General features: G+C 43.8%; 1 protein-coding gene across 3 annotated transcripts in view; it reads right to left on the minus strand.

Annotated features, from left to right (window-relative positions):
* The window catches only part of CIT (citron rho-interacting serine/threonine kinase), a 134,252-nt gene extending 117,167 nt beyond the window's left edge, over window positions 1–17,085 (minus strand). Inside the window, exons 1-6 of one of the 3 annotated variants that reach the window (XM_083147027.1) lie at window positions 16,982–17,080; window positions 15,523–15,620; window positions 12,577–12,724; window positions 11,044–11,219; window positions 6,981–7,082; window positions 6,394–6,536 (exon numbers count right to left, since the gene is read on the minus strand). In XM_083147027.1, the coding sequence (XP_083003153.1) occupies window positions 6,394–6,536; window positions 6,981–7,082; window positions 11,044–11,219; window positions 12,577–12,724; window positions 15,523–15,618 (665 nt within the window). In that variant the 5' untranslated portion in view covers window positions 15,619–15,620; window positions 16,982–17,080. Of the gene's footprint in view, window positions 1–6,393; window positions 6,537–6,980; window positions 7,083–11,043; window positions 11,220–12,576; window positions 12,725–15,522; window positions 15,621–16,981 lie in introns of all 3 variants that reach the window. The other 2 variants (XM_083147037.1, XM_083147045.1) reach the window with 2 other exon arrangements.
* Between the last annotated feature and the right edge of the window lie 383 nt (window positions 17,086–17,468).

Consider the following 17,468-nt stretch of genomic DNA (forward strand, 5'->3'; position numbering starts at 1 on the left):
ATAATTTCTGGTATCTATCCTTACCCCCAAAAAAAGAATATTTTTGGTCGGTATCAATTGACTTTTGTCTTTGTTTATCACCCATCCGTGGCTCTGCAGGGTTTCCGTGACAAGATTCAGACTTCGCTTCACTCCTTCCACTGAGCTCCCAGCTATCAATAAGTCGTCCAAATATGGCCAGATCTGGACCTTCTGCTTCCTCATCTCGGCTACCAGCGTAATCAGAACCTTGGTGAAGACTCTTGGGGATGTTCTTAACCCGAATGGGAGGCACGTGAACTGGAGATGCTGACCGGCCACATAAAACCTCAGGAACCTTCTGTGTTCCAGACAAATTGGAATATGGTAATAAGCGTCTTTGAGGTCGATTGACACTAAGTATTCGTCCTGTCTTATGCCCGTCACTATGGATGACAGACACTCCATGCGAAATTTTATTTTCTTGATAAAACAATTCAGATCCCTAAGATCCAGGATCGTCCTGAATCCTCCACTGTTCTTTTCCACCAAGAATAGATTGGAGTAGAATCCTTTCTTGTGGTAAATTTTGGGTACTAACTCGATCGCTCCCTGCTCCAGTAGTTGACTTATCTTGGAGCATAAAGCTGACCTTTTTTCTTTTTCTATAGGTACCCTGGATGTCAGGAATCTGTTCTGTTGCGGAATTTCCATAAATTCGATATGATAACCCTGCTGGATTATCCTTAGTACCCATCTGTCGGATATGGTATTCTCCCATTGACTTCTGAACTGGAGGAGTCTGGCTCCTATCACTGTCTCTTGGACATAGTCATGATCTTCCTCTGTCAGACTGAAAGCGCCCGCGAAAGGGCTGACGAAAAGCTTGCCGCGAAGTATTTGCTCCACCTCTCCTATAGTAGGGCCTTCCAGGCCTATAACTCCTAGAATCCCTATAGGATTGCTTGGTCGTGCTAGGGTACGGAAAGCGACTCTTCCTGTCCTGCGGGAGACGTACAGATTTTCCTCCTGACAATCTCTGTATCATTGTGTCCAGGTTCGAGCCGAAAAGAAATTTCCCTTCAAATTGCAGAGTAGTCAGCTTGTTCTTGGAGTTCGCGTCAGCGCTCCAGGGTTTTAGCCACGGGGCTCTCCTTGCTGTTACCCCTGCCGCCATGGTCTTCGCCGCAAAGGCCACTGAATCTAGGGAGGCCTCGCACAGGTAATCTATGGATTTCTGTATCACATCCAAACTCTTCAATACATAATGTTTAGAGATTCTTTCTTCTATGTCTGTCTGTAGGTTAGCTGCCCACAGTCTCAGGGCCCTGGACACTGATGCGACTGCTACCGTAGCTTTAAGAGACCCAGCTGAGGCCGTATGAACCTTTCTTAGTCCATTCTCAATCTTTCTATCCATTGAGTCCTTAAATGCTGCTGCGTCCTCTACCGGGATAGTAGACTTGGAGGTCAGCTCTGCTACAGCAGCATCTACCTTAGGGATAGAGCACCATCCCAGGAACTCGTCATCTTTATATGGGTACATCTTCTCAATACGATTCCCCAGAGTCAGTTTTTTATCCATATTAGTCCATTCTTTGGAAATGGTCTCCCTGACCATTTTGTGAACCGGGAAAGTTCTTCCCTTCTTCTCCCTATCCTCGAATAAGGGGTTCCTTGCCTCCGACGTGCCTGGTTCTTCTTTATAATTCATAGCTTTATAAATGTTTTTTAGCACATTTTCCACTAGTTCCAAATTAAAAGATCTAACATCTTCTAATTCACCTTCATCTGTAGAATCCTTTCTGTCACCCTCTATTTCCTCGGTTGAGCCTTCCTCCTGGCTAAACTCTGCCTGGGTTCTGGATCTTTTCTGAGTCTGTGACTGCGCAAACTCCTGTTTTGACACAAAGGATTCTTTCATCCAGTCCATGAGTTCTCTAAGAACATCTGACTTCTTTTCTTTCTTCTCTAATCTGTCCTGTCTTGCCTCACATTCTCCACATAGAGATTTCTTTTGGGCAGATGCAAAGGATTTATCACATGACATGCAATTGGTCTGTATAAATTTCTTTTTGGCTGTTCTCTTCTTAGGAATAGCAGGTACATCCTCATCCTGTTCTATAGGCACACTACAAAGAAAAAACACTAAGTACTATTCTGTAGTAATGCTACAAAATAAAACAACTAATGCCCACAAAAACCAAGGGCTTACCTCTGAGGGGCATTATCCGGCTTATGGGGAGAAGGCTCATCCATGATGCACACAGCGGTCAGACAGCCAGGCACTGAGAATCCAGTGTAAAGCACGCTTGTTCATTGCGTCTTTAAAAATGGCGCCTTAACCCTCCGTTCCCTGGTTCACCCTAGTTCAGGATGGCCGAGCGGAACCAATATGCTTCCCCTTGTTTCCGTGGGGAAGCATTTATCGCCCGTCCCCCAGCGTTTCAGGCGGAAGTGACGCACGCGCACACTTCCGCCCCGTCTGCCTGATATCTCTGGAGCGTGCAGACGCGGCTTTCAGCCGGTCTGCATCTACTCCACGTAGAGCGCGCATCCAGCCCTGCTGCCTCCTGCACCATCACAGCAACAGGTACCTATGCTCCACGTGGGACTTTACCATTATTCACAAGTGTACCATAGCGCTCCTGCACCACGCGTTGTATACAGGCAGGAACACTGTACTAACAGATCCCATGGCAGCCACTGGTTTCCCCTCCCTATGTTATGTATTTTTCTCCAGGACATATTTCGGAGACATGAAAAGACATGGAGGAGGAGGAAGAGGAGGCTATTATACCCAAGGTGGGCGGTCCTAGAGAAAAATTATCCTGTCTAATTCTATGGGGGAAGGGAACATCCCAGTGTTATGGCTGCCATGGGGATCGTAGAAGAAATAAAAGTCAGTCTAAACTGAATTATTTCCTCCGCAGATCACCGAAGACGGGGTGGGCGCTGACGTCATGTGACACCCAGCGTTTTTATTGGACGCCCATAAAACACTAAGCGTTCCCCTGCTGCCGCCCTCCCTCCCTACAGTAAACGGTCCTGTGAGTGTGTAACTTGCCGAAGCAGTTGGCTGCCGGGGGTTTGCACATGCGCAGAAACCGGCCCCTTAGTATGTAACCTGCCGTTTTCTGGGGATGTCTGAATAAAGCAGCCATGCCCAGGCATTTATGAGGGGGGCGGCGACATCAGCGATGACCACTTACAGATTAGTGGCAACAACTCTTTAATGGTGCAGGAATTGCACATAGATGCGTGAGGATCGCGAGTAGCAATTTTTACATAATTTAGCATGTCTGCTTTTTCTGTCTGGGTGGCAGCTTCCCCCTTGCATTCCACTGCGACTACCCACATTAGCAATCCATGCTGAATTGGGCCCTTAAGGCCTCTATATGTCACCAATTGCAATCATGAACATAGGGAAACATGGCCCCTGATCCATTCTGCAATAGGGCTAACACTTCCAGTCAGTATTACTCTTTATTGCGTATGGGCTGCATATGTGTACACAGCTGCAAATAAGTTTGCAATGGCTCAGTTTTCCTTTCTGTGCAGCAGCTTCACTTGCTATGGTTAGCAATTCCATAGGCATTTTCGTACTAAATGTGTCTTTAAAAAAAAAAAAAATCATCAGATATTTAAGCATGAATCCTCCATTAACACATCTGTAGTCACATCAAATAAAGATAGTAACAGCGGAAAAAAATCTATATTAAGAAGTGGTAACCATGGAAAATAGGTTAAAAAAAAGATAAAAATGTTAACTGATATTATATGAACCAATTATTTGGTACTGCAGTGCTCCCAAGATGCATTAACCTCTAGTTTTTTGTTGTTAGGTAAAGGATGACAATACACTGTAAACTGATGTACCTAACTATATACCAGTCAAGTTTTACAGCACCACAAATTTTCCAGTTCTTATTGAATATTAGCCAGTTTGTTTTTTCAATGTATTCTGTTGTAAAGCATAAAAAAAATAACCGGAGAATGCAAATTTCTGTAACAAAATTAAATAAAACATTAACTAAAAGACTGTTTCCTGGTACATTTAAGTCTTTAAAAGGGCAATGTGTTTAATAGTAAAACCTGGAATGCTTAGATGTTAAAAGCACTGTTCTTTTAAATGCTGGACCCAAACACACTGACTATCTATTTAATGGTGTACAAAACCTCCTTGATGAACAAAGATTTAACATTTTGATTTGTTGGTCCACAAGGCCTTCTAGTCTTCAGTAGTCCACTGGTGGTGTTTTGTGGTGTTTTATTGTGTTAAGTATGATTTCCCAATAGCAGGATCCCAGCCGCCGGAATGCTGGCAGTGGGGAATGCAATGAGGCCCCTTGCGGGCTCGCTTCGCTCACCACAAAATTCTATTCCACCTCTATGGGGGTCACGGACATCCATGAGGGAGAATAGACCCTATAAGCTGGAATTCTGGCTGGCAGTAAAGTCAGCAGTCGGGATCTTGGCCTCGGCATCCTGACATATTCACCTAAAGTTCTGGAAAGTCGGTATTGGTGTCTGAGCAGTGGGAGCAGTAAGCCGATGTATTGTCTAGGGTTGGACAAGCCTTGCATCAGCCCTGGCTGAACCCACACAATGTTCATGCGAAGGGAGCCTATCATTTTACTAGGCATCAATATCATCCCTGGTTAACAAATTAAGGAGGTTTCTTTGCTATATCCAAGCCATAATGATTGCATTTGCTATAAAACCTCAGGAATGTTTTAACGGTTTGTAGACAACATTTATCTAACCTCTACGTTACAGCTCTTCCCCTAACATTCGGCAGATCCCAAATGTTAGTGCTCTATGAACCACAAATTTGTTTGTCAAAATCGTACTGTTTACAAGAAATACATGACAACCCCATTTGTCAAAAGTAGGATTAGACTGCCTATATGGAAATGCAATACAAATTGTTACATAGGGTAAAGTACACACCTAAAGGAAGGTTCCAGGTGGGAGCATCTACAGACACAAATTGTTTTAAATGCTGAACTCCAGGAGCAGATTTATATAATTGCATGTGGGGATGTTTGGAAGTACAAGGATATTGGTAAATAGTAATCCAATATACAGTATAGAAAATACAGACAATATTAATATAACCCTCACACCTGAATGGGCCTTATGGGATATATATATATATATATATATATATATATATATATATATATATATATATATATATATATATACACATACATACATACATACATACATACATACACACACACACATATACACAACCCCTTTACAGAATAGACTTTCACAATGACAACGTCTATTCATAGCCAAAATAGCAGCAGCAACACACAAGACAATGTTATCACAATGGATATCTGCAAATACGCTAACAATATCTCTACGCATTCCTAGAATGTCATACTTATTTCAGATGGATTGGATAGAAATGTCTAAAGACAAAGATAAATACAGTAGGTCAAAACATTTTTTTGCATTTTTTAGCACACGCCAGAACTCCGTTTCCTTTGGTTAAAAACCTACTAAGGAAGATAGTCTCATTGATGTCATGGTATAATATGGAGATGGAATTTGCCCCTTTTGAGAAAAAAAAATCTTTAAAAATGAAAACACCATAAATGAAATAGCAAGTATATGTACAATAAGGTACTTGGTTGTATGTGGCAGTCTTCTTTGGCTGTATAATTAGCTCTCTGTTTTTGTATGGAGAAATTAATATTGACTGTTAAGACATTCTGAATGATCTGTTTCTATCAAAACATATTTAAAGTGTTAAGCTGTGTACACACGGGGGAGATACATGGCTCAGCAATATATTGCTCAGTGTCTCCAGTTCATCAGCGACCAGAGATGGTCGCTGATGAACAGGAGACTCTGCTGGGGGGAAGAGGCAGGGAAACAGCTGATCGCAGGAGCAAGCTCCTGTGACCATCAGGGCCTGTACACGGTAGCGTGCACCTGGCGATTTATCGCCGACAGCACAAACCAATTACTGGCAATATGGTCGCTCAGCGACCATATTGCCAGCAATATGTGCTGAAATCGCCCGTGTGTACACAGCTTTACATGATGTGCATTTTAATCGAAAATTTTCTCAATAAAATGTAAATGAAAAGGATTAAACTACCTATTTCTATAGCCCACACAAACAGCAATCTCCGCCTATTTTCTTAGCATTCCGTCTAAATTGCTTAGACCTTCTCAGATCTTTAGAGCATGCCGCCAAATCTAGACAGATCTATCATGTGCATAAAAACACACTGGTTAGCACAGATCATTTTATAGACTGTACATTAAATCTTTTTTGAAGATTTGATATTTCATCCTCCCAAAGTCACAAAGATTGAAGGGAAAAAAAAACACATTGTCATCTATTTCAGAAAGCTCTTCAGCACAGGTAGATGACATGTGACAATGAGATTTATCAGTTACACTTACCGGTGTACATATCCCAATTGATGAACACTATGAATAGCGAGTACTATTTCTGCCAGATAAAACTGGGCCATACTTTCATCAAATTGCTCATCATAGCGATTCAATAAAGACAGCAGGTCGCCTCCAGGCTGGTACTGCATAACCTGTGGAATGTTCTCACAGTTATCCACATGAATTGGAGTAGTATTTAATACATAAGATATGGTTTCAAAAAGGATAGGGAAAGTTTATACACGTTCCTAGTAATGTTGGCATTATTTTTTTTATTTACATGTCAAGATTGATTACTACTGTATATAATTGTATATATGACTATCATGTAAGCTTCACTTTATTTTCTTTAATAATATTCATTATTTGAGTAAAACATTTCCACATAAACACTTAGAAACAGATTGTCACTTGTGTAACTCTATGTAACAAATCCACATAACGTAGAATTATTTTATATGCCTCCAAGTTCTAATCAAACACAACGGATTACTATGTACATATATACCATTATAATCGTACCTAAAGCATTGGACAGCATGTGATATTTAATTTACTATCTCTGCAACTTTTTTGGTACTTAGAATACCACTTACCAGATAAAGATGTTCTCTGTCCTGGAAGGCATACTGCAGCGTGGGGATCCAAGGGCTGTTATGACTACTTAATATACTGCGCTCTTCTTCAAAAAAAGAAACCTAAATAGTAGACAGTAAATTACTGTAGTCTTGGGATTTGAATGTTATTTTTACACAAATTTTGCAAATCTCTCGACAACAATTATGTACCATCAGGAAAATGCACTGGTCAATAGAACCTATATGGCTGAGACACAGTAGACACATGCACAGTTCTCTCAAACCCAGCTTCCACACATATATTACATAGCAGTGGTGGCTTATACACAAACATTATGAGGCGAGATTGTCATTTGTGGTCGCAGCTGCCATCTGAAGTGGAAGATATTTGATTGTTTGTGCTGTCGAGAATGCTGAAGGCGCCCTATCTTATTTCGGATGTCATGCCCTAATGCAACAGGATTAGAAGTGTAAAGCGGCTAAACTTGTGCATACTACTAGTCACGCTTCTGCATGGGCACAAAGGATATCTGCTCCTACTTCAGTAGAAGCACGCAGAAATCTACTGTAAGAAATGGGTGCCCACAGCACTCTCACCCAGCTGCGCAAACAACTGAACAGCTCCTGTCACTTTGGCCGCATAAAAACCCCCAAACAACTGAATCACGAGTGTGGCATTCAGCACCCAATCATTCACCCAGCAACAGAAGCAGTTACAGTGAAAGAGTTTTAAACACTATTATACATGCTATAATCAGAGATTGTATTGCTAAACATCTCATCTTTGCTGTTCAATTGTGCCATGCATCCCTACTTTCAGCTTAATAAGGTGAGTCACTGCAGCTTTTTTTGTTATCCGCCTTCAGTTCATGCTTATCCATATATACACAGTTTTCAGAAGGGTGGAGAGAGAACAACCTGGAACCAATTAGATTAGAATGTTCACAGCAGCAGTTTATTTCAGGAGATGAGTGCGCTGATCTTGTGGAAGGCTGTGCCTTTTCCACTCATGTAATTATCTCAGTGAGGACTAGTGACTTGGCCAGTGTTATAGGAGGACAGAAATAAAAGCAATCAGAAAGGATCAGACTGAGAGAAAGTGGAAGGTGCAGGGACCCTAACAGTACAGAGTAGGGTACTTGTTACATAGAACGGCGCCCATCACGGGCATCGCATGCCATTATAATGGCATGCGATGCGACCGATGCCCGCGATTTCACATAGAAATGAATGGTAAATCGTGTCAGTCGCTTGCGGCCAAAAAACCGCATGCGATGCGACCGACGCGATTACCGCGATTTACATAGGGAACAATGTTAAATGGCTCAATTGACCCGATTTTACATAGGGAACAATGTTAAATGGCCCACAGACCCCAAATAGCCACCCTGAAGTGTGAAATGGCCCCCCCAATTGTTAACACCACCCCACGATCAACGTCAACCCGAAGCGTGGCAAGCGGCGGCGGTACGCATCCTCCGACCTTTTCATACCCCCACTATCCACGTCGGCGTGGAGTTGAGAATAGAAAGTGTGGCGAGCGCAGCGAGCCACTGAGCCCGAAGCGTGGCGAGCGCAGCGTGCCCCGCGAGGGGACGCGGATACCTGTGAAGCCCGCAAGGGGACGCGGATACCTGTGAAGCCCGCAAGGGGACGTGGATACCTGTGAAGGTATCCGCGTCCGCTCGCCACGCTTCGGGCTCGGTGGCTCGCTGTGCTCGCCACACTTTCTATTCTCAACTCCACGCCGACGTGGATAGTGGGGGTATGAAAAGGTCGGAGGACGCGTACCGCCGCCGCTCGCCACGCTTCGGGTTGACGTTGATCGTGGGGTGGCGTTAACAATTGGGGGGGCCATTTCACACTTCAGGGTGGGTATTTGGGGTCTGTGGGCCATTTAACATTGTTCCCTATGTGAAATCGGGTCAATTGGGCCATTTAACATTGTTCCCTATGTAAAACCGCGGTAATCGCATCGCATGCGATTTTTTTGGGCTGCATGCGATGCGACCGACGCGATTTTTTTCCCTGCGATGCCTAGGATCAAAATCGTCTGCGCCGTTCTAGGTAACAAGTACCCAGGGTACTTGTTTCCTAGCACGGCCACACCGATTAAGATCGGGGTGGTCGTGCTGAAAAAAATCGGGTCGATCGCATCGCATGCGATTTGGTCGCATGCGATGCGATCGACGCGACCGACCGATTTTTGACCCGATTTTTTTCATTGAATCCAATGTAAATTGGGTCCCTGGGACCCAATTTTACATTGTATTCAATGAAAAAAATTCCCAACCCCCCCAAATTGAAGCGCGTAAACAGCAGCCCACGATACACGCATACCCGAAGCGTGGCGAGCGCAGCGAGCCCGCGAGGGGCGGCGGTACGCGTCCTCCGACCTTTTCATGCCCTACTATCCACTAGGGCGTGGAGTGAGAATAGAATAGTGTGGCGAGCGCAGCGAGCCCGAAGCGTGGCGAGCGCAGCGAGCCCCGCGAGGGGACGCGGATACCTTCACAGGTAAACGCGTCCCTTCGCGGGCTTCACAGGTGTCCGCGTCGCCACGGACACCTGTGAAGCCCGCAAGGGGACGCGTATAACTGTGAAGGTATCCGCGTCCCCTCGCGGGGCTCGCTGCGCTCGCCACGCTTCGCGCTCGCCACACTATTCTATTCTCACTCCACGCCCTAGTGGATAGTAGGGCATGAAAAGGTCGGAGGACGCGTACCGCCGCCGCTCGCCACGCTTCGGGTTGGCGTCTATCGTGGGGCGACGACGGGGACATCTATAATGTGAAATGGGTGATATGGACCCATTTCACATTTTTTGACATTTTTACACCATTTCAATGTTAAAAAATTTTTTAACATTGAATCCTATGCAAAAATCGGGGGCATCGCGTCGGGACCAATGTTAATGGTCCCGACCGACGCGATGCCCCCGATATTTTACCTTTCCCGACAAGATTTCAATGTTAAAATATTTTTTAACATTGAAGTCTATGGAAATATCGGGGGCATCGCGTCGGGACCAATGTTAATGGTCCCGACTGACGCGATGCCCCCGATATTTTATCCTAGCCGGCAAAATGGACCTGATTTCAAAAGAAATCGGGTCCATCGTGGGTAATCGTGTCCCTTAAGTAAGGGACACGATTACTCACGATTGTGGCCGTGCTAGGAAACAAGTACCGTACCCAGAGTAGTAATGTGAAGCTCCTATCCAACTGCTGTAGTTTACTATAAAAACCCACCTTATTGTGAACAAAGTTCCTACCTGCAATTTATTTATATCAAATAACATCCTTGTAATCTGGCAATTGAAATCCTGCGGTCTAAAAGATATGCTTTTTAGCTTGTGATTGATGGCATGCATCGGCAAATCAAATCAAAGCGTCCATGTAATTGTCTACACATCAAATGGTATCCGGTCAATTGTTTGACAGTGTCAAGGGCAACAGTCGATAGTTCGAAAAAGGTCCACATGATCTAGGTCGACATTGAAAAAAGGTTGACACAAGTTTTTCTTGATTTTTTTTTTTACTTCACGACCCCAGTGGGCATAGAGGCACTGAGCCATGGGAGGGGACGCGGTACAGTAATAGGGTGTCCATAGGTCAACAAGGAGATTTAAACATTTTGAATAACTAATTTGACCTTTTCCTGTGTCAACCATTCACATGCCAACATTTTGCTTGTGTCGGCCCTTTGTACATGTCATCCTAGAGCATGTCAACCTTTGTTATGTTTCGACCTGTCAACTGCCTGTCGAGGCAGGAGCCAAAAACTCATGAGTATGGCCCTATACAAAGCATACCGGATATTTACCCGTGATTGATGACCTTTCATTTTTTAGTTATTTGAGATCCTTTAACATATATGTAGTATTAAGTGTAAGCCGAGAACTATGGCAACTACAGCATTACATTTCCTGTGACAGAGAACAAGCCTTGCTCAGCTTGTACATTTCCACTTCAAAATATACAATGGTGAGCAGGCATTTTATGGAATTATGACAGACAAGGGTAAACTTAGCAAGAGCAGCACACAACAGTTCCCTCAAACGAAAGGGATTCACTAGGTACCTGCTGCTGTGATAGAAGTGCTCTCTTCTTCATCACTTTCATAGCAAACGTGTCCCCAGTAAGCTTCTCTTTAACAACATGAACATCAGCAAAGTGACCTCGTCCAACAACATTCTTCACCTCAAAGTCCTTCAGACTGGGCTGCAGCTCGCGCAGCTCAGCAATAGTGTCAGAATCTACATAAAAATAGATTGTACAGGTCCATGATGCTCTTTATTGTACAAATCAGAAGAATATTATTTAAGGTGAACTAAACTGCAATAAGTAATAATAAATGGGGCAGATGTAATAAGTCTGGAGAAGTGATACATTGGAAAGTGATACTGCATCAGCCGCGCAACGCTCCTAACTGTCAAGTTACAGGATGAGTTTGAAAAATGGAGCTGATTGCTACTTTATCACTTTGCCTGCCCCAGTGACTGTGCACCATTACTGATAATGCTGTAATATTATTTTTATGTTATTTATATAGTGGCACATGGGTTTTGCAGCACATAAAAGACAGTGCCGGCAATTTAAGACAAGCACTTTGTAAATAAAGATAGTAGCATCAGAGGACAGGACTCTGAAATAATTCTCTGAAAAGGAGTTAAGAAAAATAATAGGACAATGAATTGCTTAGTCTTATCCATTTCTATAACATAATAAGGCCCTAGGGCAGTATTCAATGTAAAATATCGCCGTGCGCAGCGAATCCTGTTTAGGATTCGCTGCACACTCGCTGTGTTGCGGAGGGCTGGCTGCCACTCGCTCTCCCAGTATTCAATGTCGGAGGGGCTCGTTGCCCCTCGCGGCAAATCTTAACCCCTGCAGCAAACGAGCGTCCGCTGCAGGGAGCCGTGGGACGGTGGCAGGCAGGGAGATGGAAGTCTCCCTGCCTGCCCCAGAACGTATGTGGGGGGGAGGTGGGCTCCCCGGGAGCCAGGCAGCCCCCCGGGAGAGCCAACAGGGGACCAGGTATTCACTGTACCCGATCGTGCATATGTAATGATCGGTTGCAGTGAATATATGTATATCTAATGAGCGGCTCGGCTCCCGGACCCCTGCTGGCTGCTCTGTGTAAAAAAAAAAAGAAATATATATATATATATATATATATATATATATATATATATATATATATATATATATATATATATATATATATATTTATTTATTTATATATATTATTTTTTTTTTTTATTAAAAAAAAAAAGATGGAGAATTGCTACACGGAGAGACTCGGCGAAAATCACTTAGAAAGGCAGCGAGAAGTGCACGTTGAATAGGGTGATTCGCTTTTTGAGACCAAAATTCTCTGTCCAAAGCGAGAAAAGCACAAACTCGCCATAAAACACGGCAAATTTTTCTTATTGAATACTGCCCCTAATGTTATTCCGAAAAGAACATTGAAATAATGCAAAATATGTCTTATATATCTACATCTTGTATGGACTATAAAGACAAAGATCACATTTAAACTAATAAAGGAAATACTTTCAAAACAGACACCCAAAAAAAGACACGTTTTACATGTAGCTGAATGAAACTTACATTTTTTAACAAAGTTAGATACATGTTTGACCTTCATTAAAGCAGGGTTGTTGCATTCTTCGAATAGAACAAATAGGGAATCTAGGAGTCCTTCCCTGCTTAGTGGCAACAGTTGCTGTTGAAAATGAAACTGGCATGCTGATTTCCCCTGAGAATAAGATACAGTATATATATAGATAAGAACATGTGAAATGGAACTGCTAGCACACTAAAATCATATACAGCATATTCCTCTCTCCCAATGTGCACTACAAGCAGTATCAGCTTTCAGTAAACCTGGTCCTTCTGGTCTATTTCATTCAGATCACCAACATGCAGAGGGAGTATGTTGGGTTTTCTGTTCATTGATTTCATGAGTGTTAAATAACAGTTATGGGTATGTCCAGCAATTATGCAGCTCAGGCAAGGATTTTTTTAAAAACATTTATACGATGGAACATCATAACAATTGAATCCCCTGACACACATGCTATACACCTGCGATGTGTGCTGAGCGATCTTTGCTGACCAGTGTTCCCTGGTTAGAACACTGGTGATCTGGCTAGATCTTGACTACATGTGGTCAAGATCTTGTCAAGCGATGTCGACTTGCAGGACCATGCATCCCATCGCTCGGGGGCATACACAGAACGATCCCTACTTAATTTCTAAGTGATCTAGACAGATCGCTTAGAAATAGGGCACAAAATTGCCCCGTGAAAGCACTTCACAAAATGTTAAGTTCTCCATACACCAGGTGGCTACAAGATCGCATACGATACATCAGGGCTGGGCAACACCGGCCCTCCAGATGTTGATGAACTACACATCCCAGCATGCCTTGCGTCAGTTTCAGCATGGCCACATAGCAAAACTAATGAAAAGCATCCTGGGATGTGTAGCTCATTAACATCTGGAGGGCCGGTGTTGCCCAGCCCTGCAATACATTGTATGTGGTCCTTTTGCAACAATGTATAGTATGCGGTCCTAGCAGGGGCTACAACAAATATTCATGGCATCCCATAGGATCTGCAACTGCAATGCGAGGCACACAGGAACATGCCTCACATCGCAATTGCAGGTAAATGACATGCGATGTGTCACTTTTTACGAGATCCATCGCAGCAATGTGTCAATCGCATAAAAAGTGGCCATATCGCACTGTTTTTTTTTTACTGTTTTCCATGTTTAGGAGTAAATGTTCAATTGTCATTTGCTCCTCAAAATTTCCAGATTTTCATTCCAACCAGCCAGATTGGAAAAATATTCTTAAAGTGTGTATGGGCCTTCATATTGTCTGCTGTATGTACTGGTGCATACAGTTTATTGGCCGTTAACAAGTAATCAGAATGTCATTATCAGAAGAAAAAGAGAACTATTGATCATGCATGCTAGTGACCAGTGAAGCCGAGTAACTGAGGAAGGATAGGTCTGCACGTGGCAGGCACAATGGGCCTTATTTTGGTTCATTCTTTCTGACAAAATCCTTCTTAGATGGGCAAAACCATGTGCACTGCAGGTGGGGCAGGTGTTACTTGTGCAGAGAGAATTAGATTTGGGTGGGGTTTTACTTCAAAGTGAGATCTATATTGCAGTGTAAAAATAAAGCAGTCAGTATTTTCCCTGCACAGAAACAAAATTACTCACCCAAATCTAATTCTCTCTGCACGTTACATCTGCCCCCCCTGCAGTGCACATGGTTTTGTCCATCTAAGAAGGATTTTGTCAGAAAGAATGAACCAAAATAAGGCCCAATGTCATGATGTGAAAAGGGGAAATGAGGCAAGCATGCACAGAATGAACGGTTGTTCCATATAGCACATAGTAGGGATGGGTTCTCCCTACACACTGCTGTAGGAACATCATATGCACTTATAGGTACTTATGTAGTATCTGGGCGCCCGATTTTTTTATTGTATGCCTTAAGTTAAGGCATACAATCAGATGCGATGCGATATCGCATCGCATCCGACCATATCGCATGACCCGATTTTTCCATAGGATTCAATGTTAAAATGGACTGAGTCCATTTTAACATGGAATTCAATGGGAAAAAGGGGTCCTTTTCATACCCCTACTATCCAAGTGGGCATGGAGTTGGATATAAACCTGTGGCGAGCGTAGCGATCCACCGAGCCCGAAGCATGGCGAGCGAAGCGAGCCCCGCGAGGGGACGGTATTCTGTGTCCGCTCGCCACAGGTTTATATCCAACTCCATGCCCACTTGGATAGTAGGGGTATGAAAAGGACCCCTTTTCCCATTGAATTCCATGTTAAAATGAACTCAGTCCATTTTAACATTGAATCCTATGGAAAAATCGGGTCCATCGCATCGCATCCGATTTGGTCGCATGCGATGCGATGTGCCCGATCCGACCCGATTTCTAAATCGGGCGCCCAGATACTACATAAGTACCCACTTATATATATAAAACAATATTGATACAAAGTGGTTATTTTTCTGAACTATTTTCTTCATATTTTATTTCTACATTTTGAAGGATTTTTTTATTTGAATGCATCAATTTCACAGCAAACACAATGTACCATTAATAAGCCAAAACACATTTTCAGATTCGAGTTAAATTAAATTATACAATCGTGCCATGGATTGAGGGGGATATTCAATTTGGGGGTCACGGCTGTCGAGCTTGCTCGACAGCTGTGACCCTGTCCCGTTCTTGGTCTGTTTATGAAATTATTTAGACACAAAACTGAAAATATTGCAACTGGCACAATACTGAAAGCTCAGGAGCAAGTTACAAAAATATACCGGTAGGTTAATTGGCTGCCAGCAAAATTAACCATGTGTGTGTACATGTGGTAGGTCATTTATCAGGGACTGATATGAATGTTCAAATATTCTCTGTAAAGTGCTGCGGTAATAAATAAATAATTTCAGCTTGGCATCAACCCATTATATTAAAAGCATTAGAAGACTTTGCCAGGATGATATAAGGCTAGCACCTGAAAAAAGCTGTTTAGTCGGGTAGTCCTACTGGTGATGGGCTCTGAAGATAAAGTATCTGCTCCACCGCGGGGTCCAACCTTGAACTTCAACATTTCTGAAATGACAGATTTTTACTACATTACATGGATTACCCATGGCAACATATCTCTCACCTTGATGGTAGTAGAGAGAACAGGGTACAGCTAATGTGGCACAGAACACTGGGCGCTCAAGGGCATCCAATTTCACTAGCTGCCAGTTTTATACTGTAGGTTACAAATCACTGGTACCGCTGACAGGCCACCACACTTGCATACCCTCCAACATCTGAAGGGCAGAAATCTGACAGGTGTATACACTCTCCATCGGCACCCAGACCTATACTATCCTGATGACATGATGTCACAGGATACTAGAATTAAATGTCTGACTGGTAAAGTAACCACCACACCTTCTTTGCTGCGTCCTGCTTGTTTGTTTTATTTCATGATGCCCAAGTAGCTGCCAGGATCCACCGCTGCAGATATTCCCCCCGTCACTCCCATGACCACCGCTCCAGCTCTCTTTGCGCTTGGTGTCCGGAAATCACCACTGCGCATGTCAGAGGGATTCGGTATGAAAAGCCATCAGTCGGAATCCCGACCGTCGAAATGCCGACAAGGGGACCGTGGATCGCCCCCCCCCTTTGCGGGCTTGTTGCGCTCGCCACGAAGGGGGCCCGGTGCCTCGCTACGCTCGGCACACTATTTTATTCTTCCTCTATGGGTGTCGTGCCATAGAGGGACAAAGTGCCGGCATTGCGGCGGTCGGGATTCCGGTGTCGGTATTTCGTCCTTCGGGTTCCGGCATATTGACTGCATCCCTGCCAGAGAGGGCTAGCAGACACACTGTGACCTGTCCCCTGAGTGCAGTGAGGTGGGACTGTGGTGCTGGCACATGATGAGTCGCGCTGGCCTGGGACCCGCAATGCACCCTTGGGGACGGTTGCTTGGCAGCCAGGAAAAACAGTACATTCGGTACACTTGAATTTTGCCGGTACAGACCATTTAAAAACTGTACTGTACCGGCTAAATCGGTAGTGTTGGAGGGTATGCACTTGGTAGGTAATGACAGCATTGTTACCAATATTTTAGAACTCAGTTTAATAGCCAGAAACTAGTGAACATAGAACTTAAGGAATTGTAGAGCACAAAATAGCAAAACAATTTCCATATTAACAATACACTGTGTTACATAACCCTACATAGTGCAAGCGCCCGGTCATACAGCAGCCACATAGCACAACAGGATCCTCTGAGACGGATGACAGGTGTGCCCCTACATCCCAAACCTTGACAGCACCTAGCCTCCCACCCGACCCCAGCTTTCTCAGCGCTACACCTAACCCGCCGCTGCCTGCACAACAGCCTATGCACGCATATACAGGATATGTACATAGGTCGGGCGCCCAAAACAATAACAGCAGCAATGACTCACCGCGGACCTGTCCTTACCGCCATTAAATTCAAACACAATATGAGCGGTGTGAGATCACTTCCGGGACGGCCCAGGGGGCTGTTTCCCACACTTCCTCTGGCCGAAGGCAGCTATCAAAGATAGAATGGGTAGGCTGCACGCTTGTTGCGACTAAGCTTAGACTATATGGCTGTACTTGTGTACCAAGCACAGCTTATTATGTCGCGGTACAAAAATTTTTTAACAGCTTTTCCCATAAGCAAAATGTCCGCTGCAGTCTCAATCAGTCACTTCCTTATCTCAGAGTCTCCCAGCCTGGGTTGTGTTTCAACTGCCCTCTAGTGGTAATTTTGTATACTGTAATTGTCAACGATCGTTACATACAATAGCCACAGAAATTTTGTTATGGAAATGATTTGTCGCTGGCAAATGGCAATGTAGTATGTAAATTATATGGTACTAAACTTCAATAACTGCGCGGGTACTTCGTCATCTTTGCGGCCCTGGC

This window comes from Crinia signifera, chromosome 1 (genome assembly GCF_055691185.1).
Source record: "Crinia signifera chromosome 1, ASM5569118v1, whole genome shotgun sequence".
In the NCBI taxonomy this organism is placed as follows: Eukaryota; Metazoa; Chordata; class Amphibia; order Anura; family Myobatrachidae; genus Crinia; species Crinia signifera.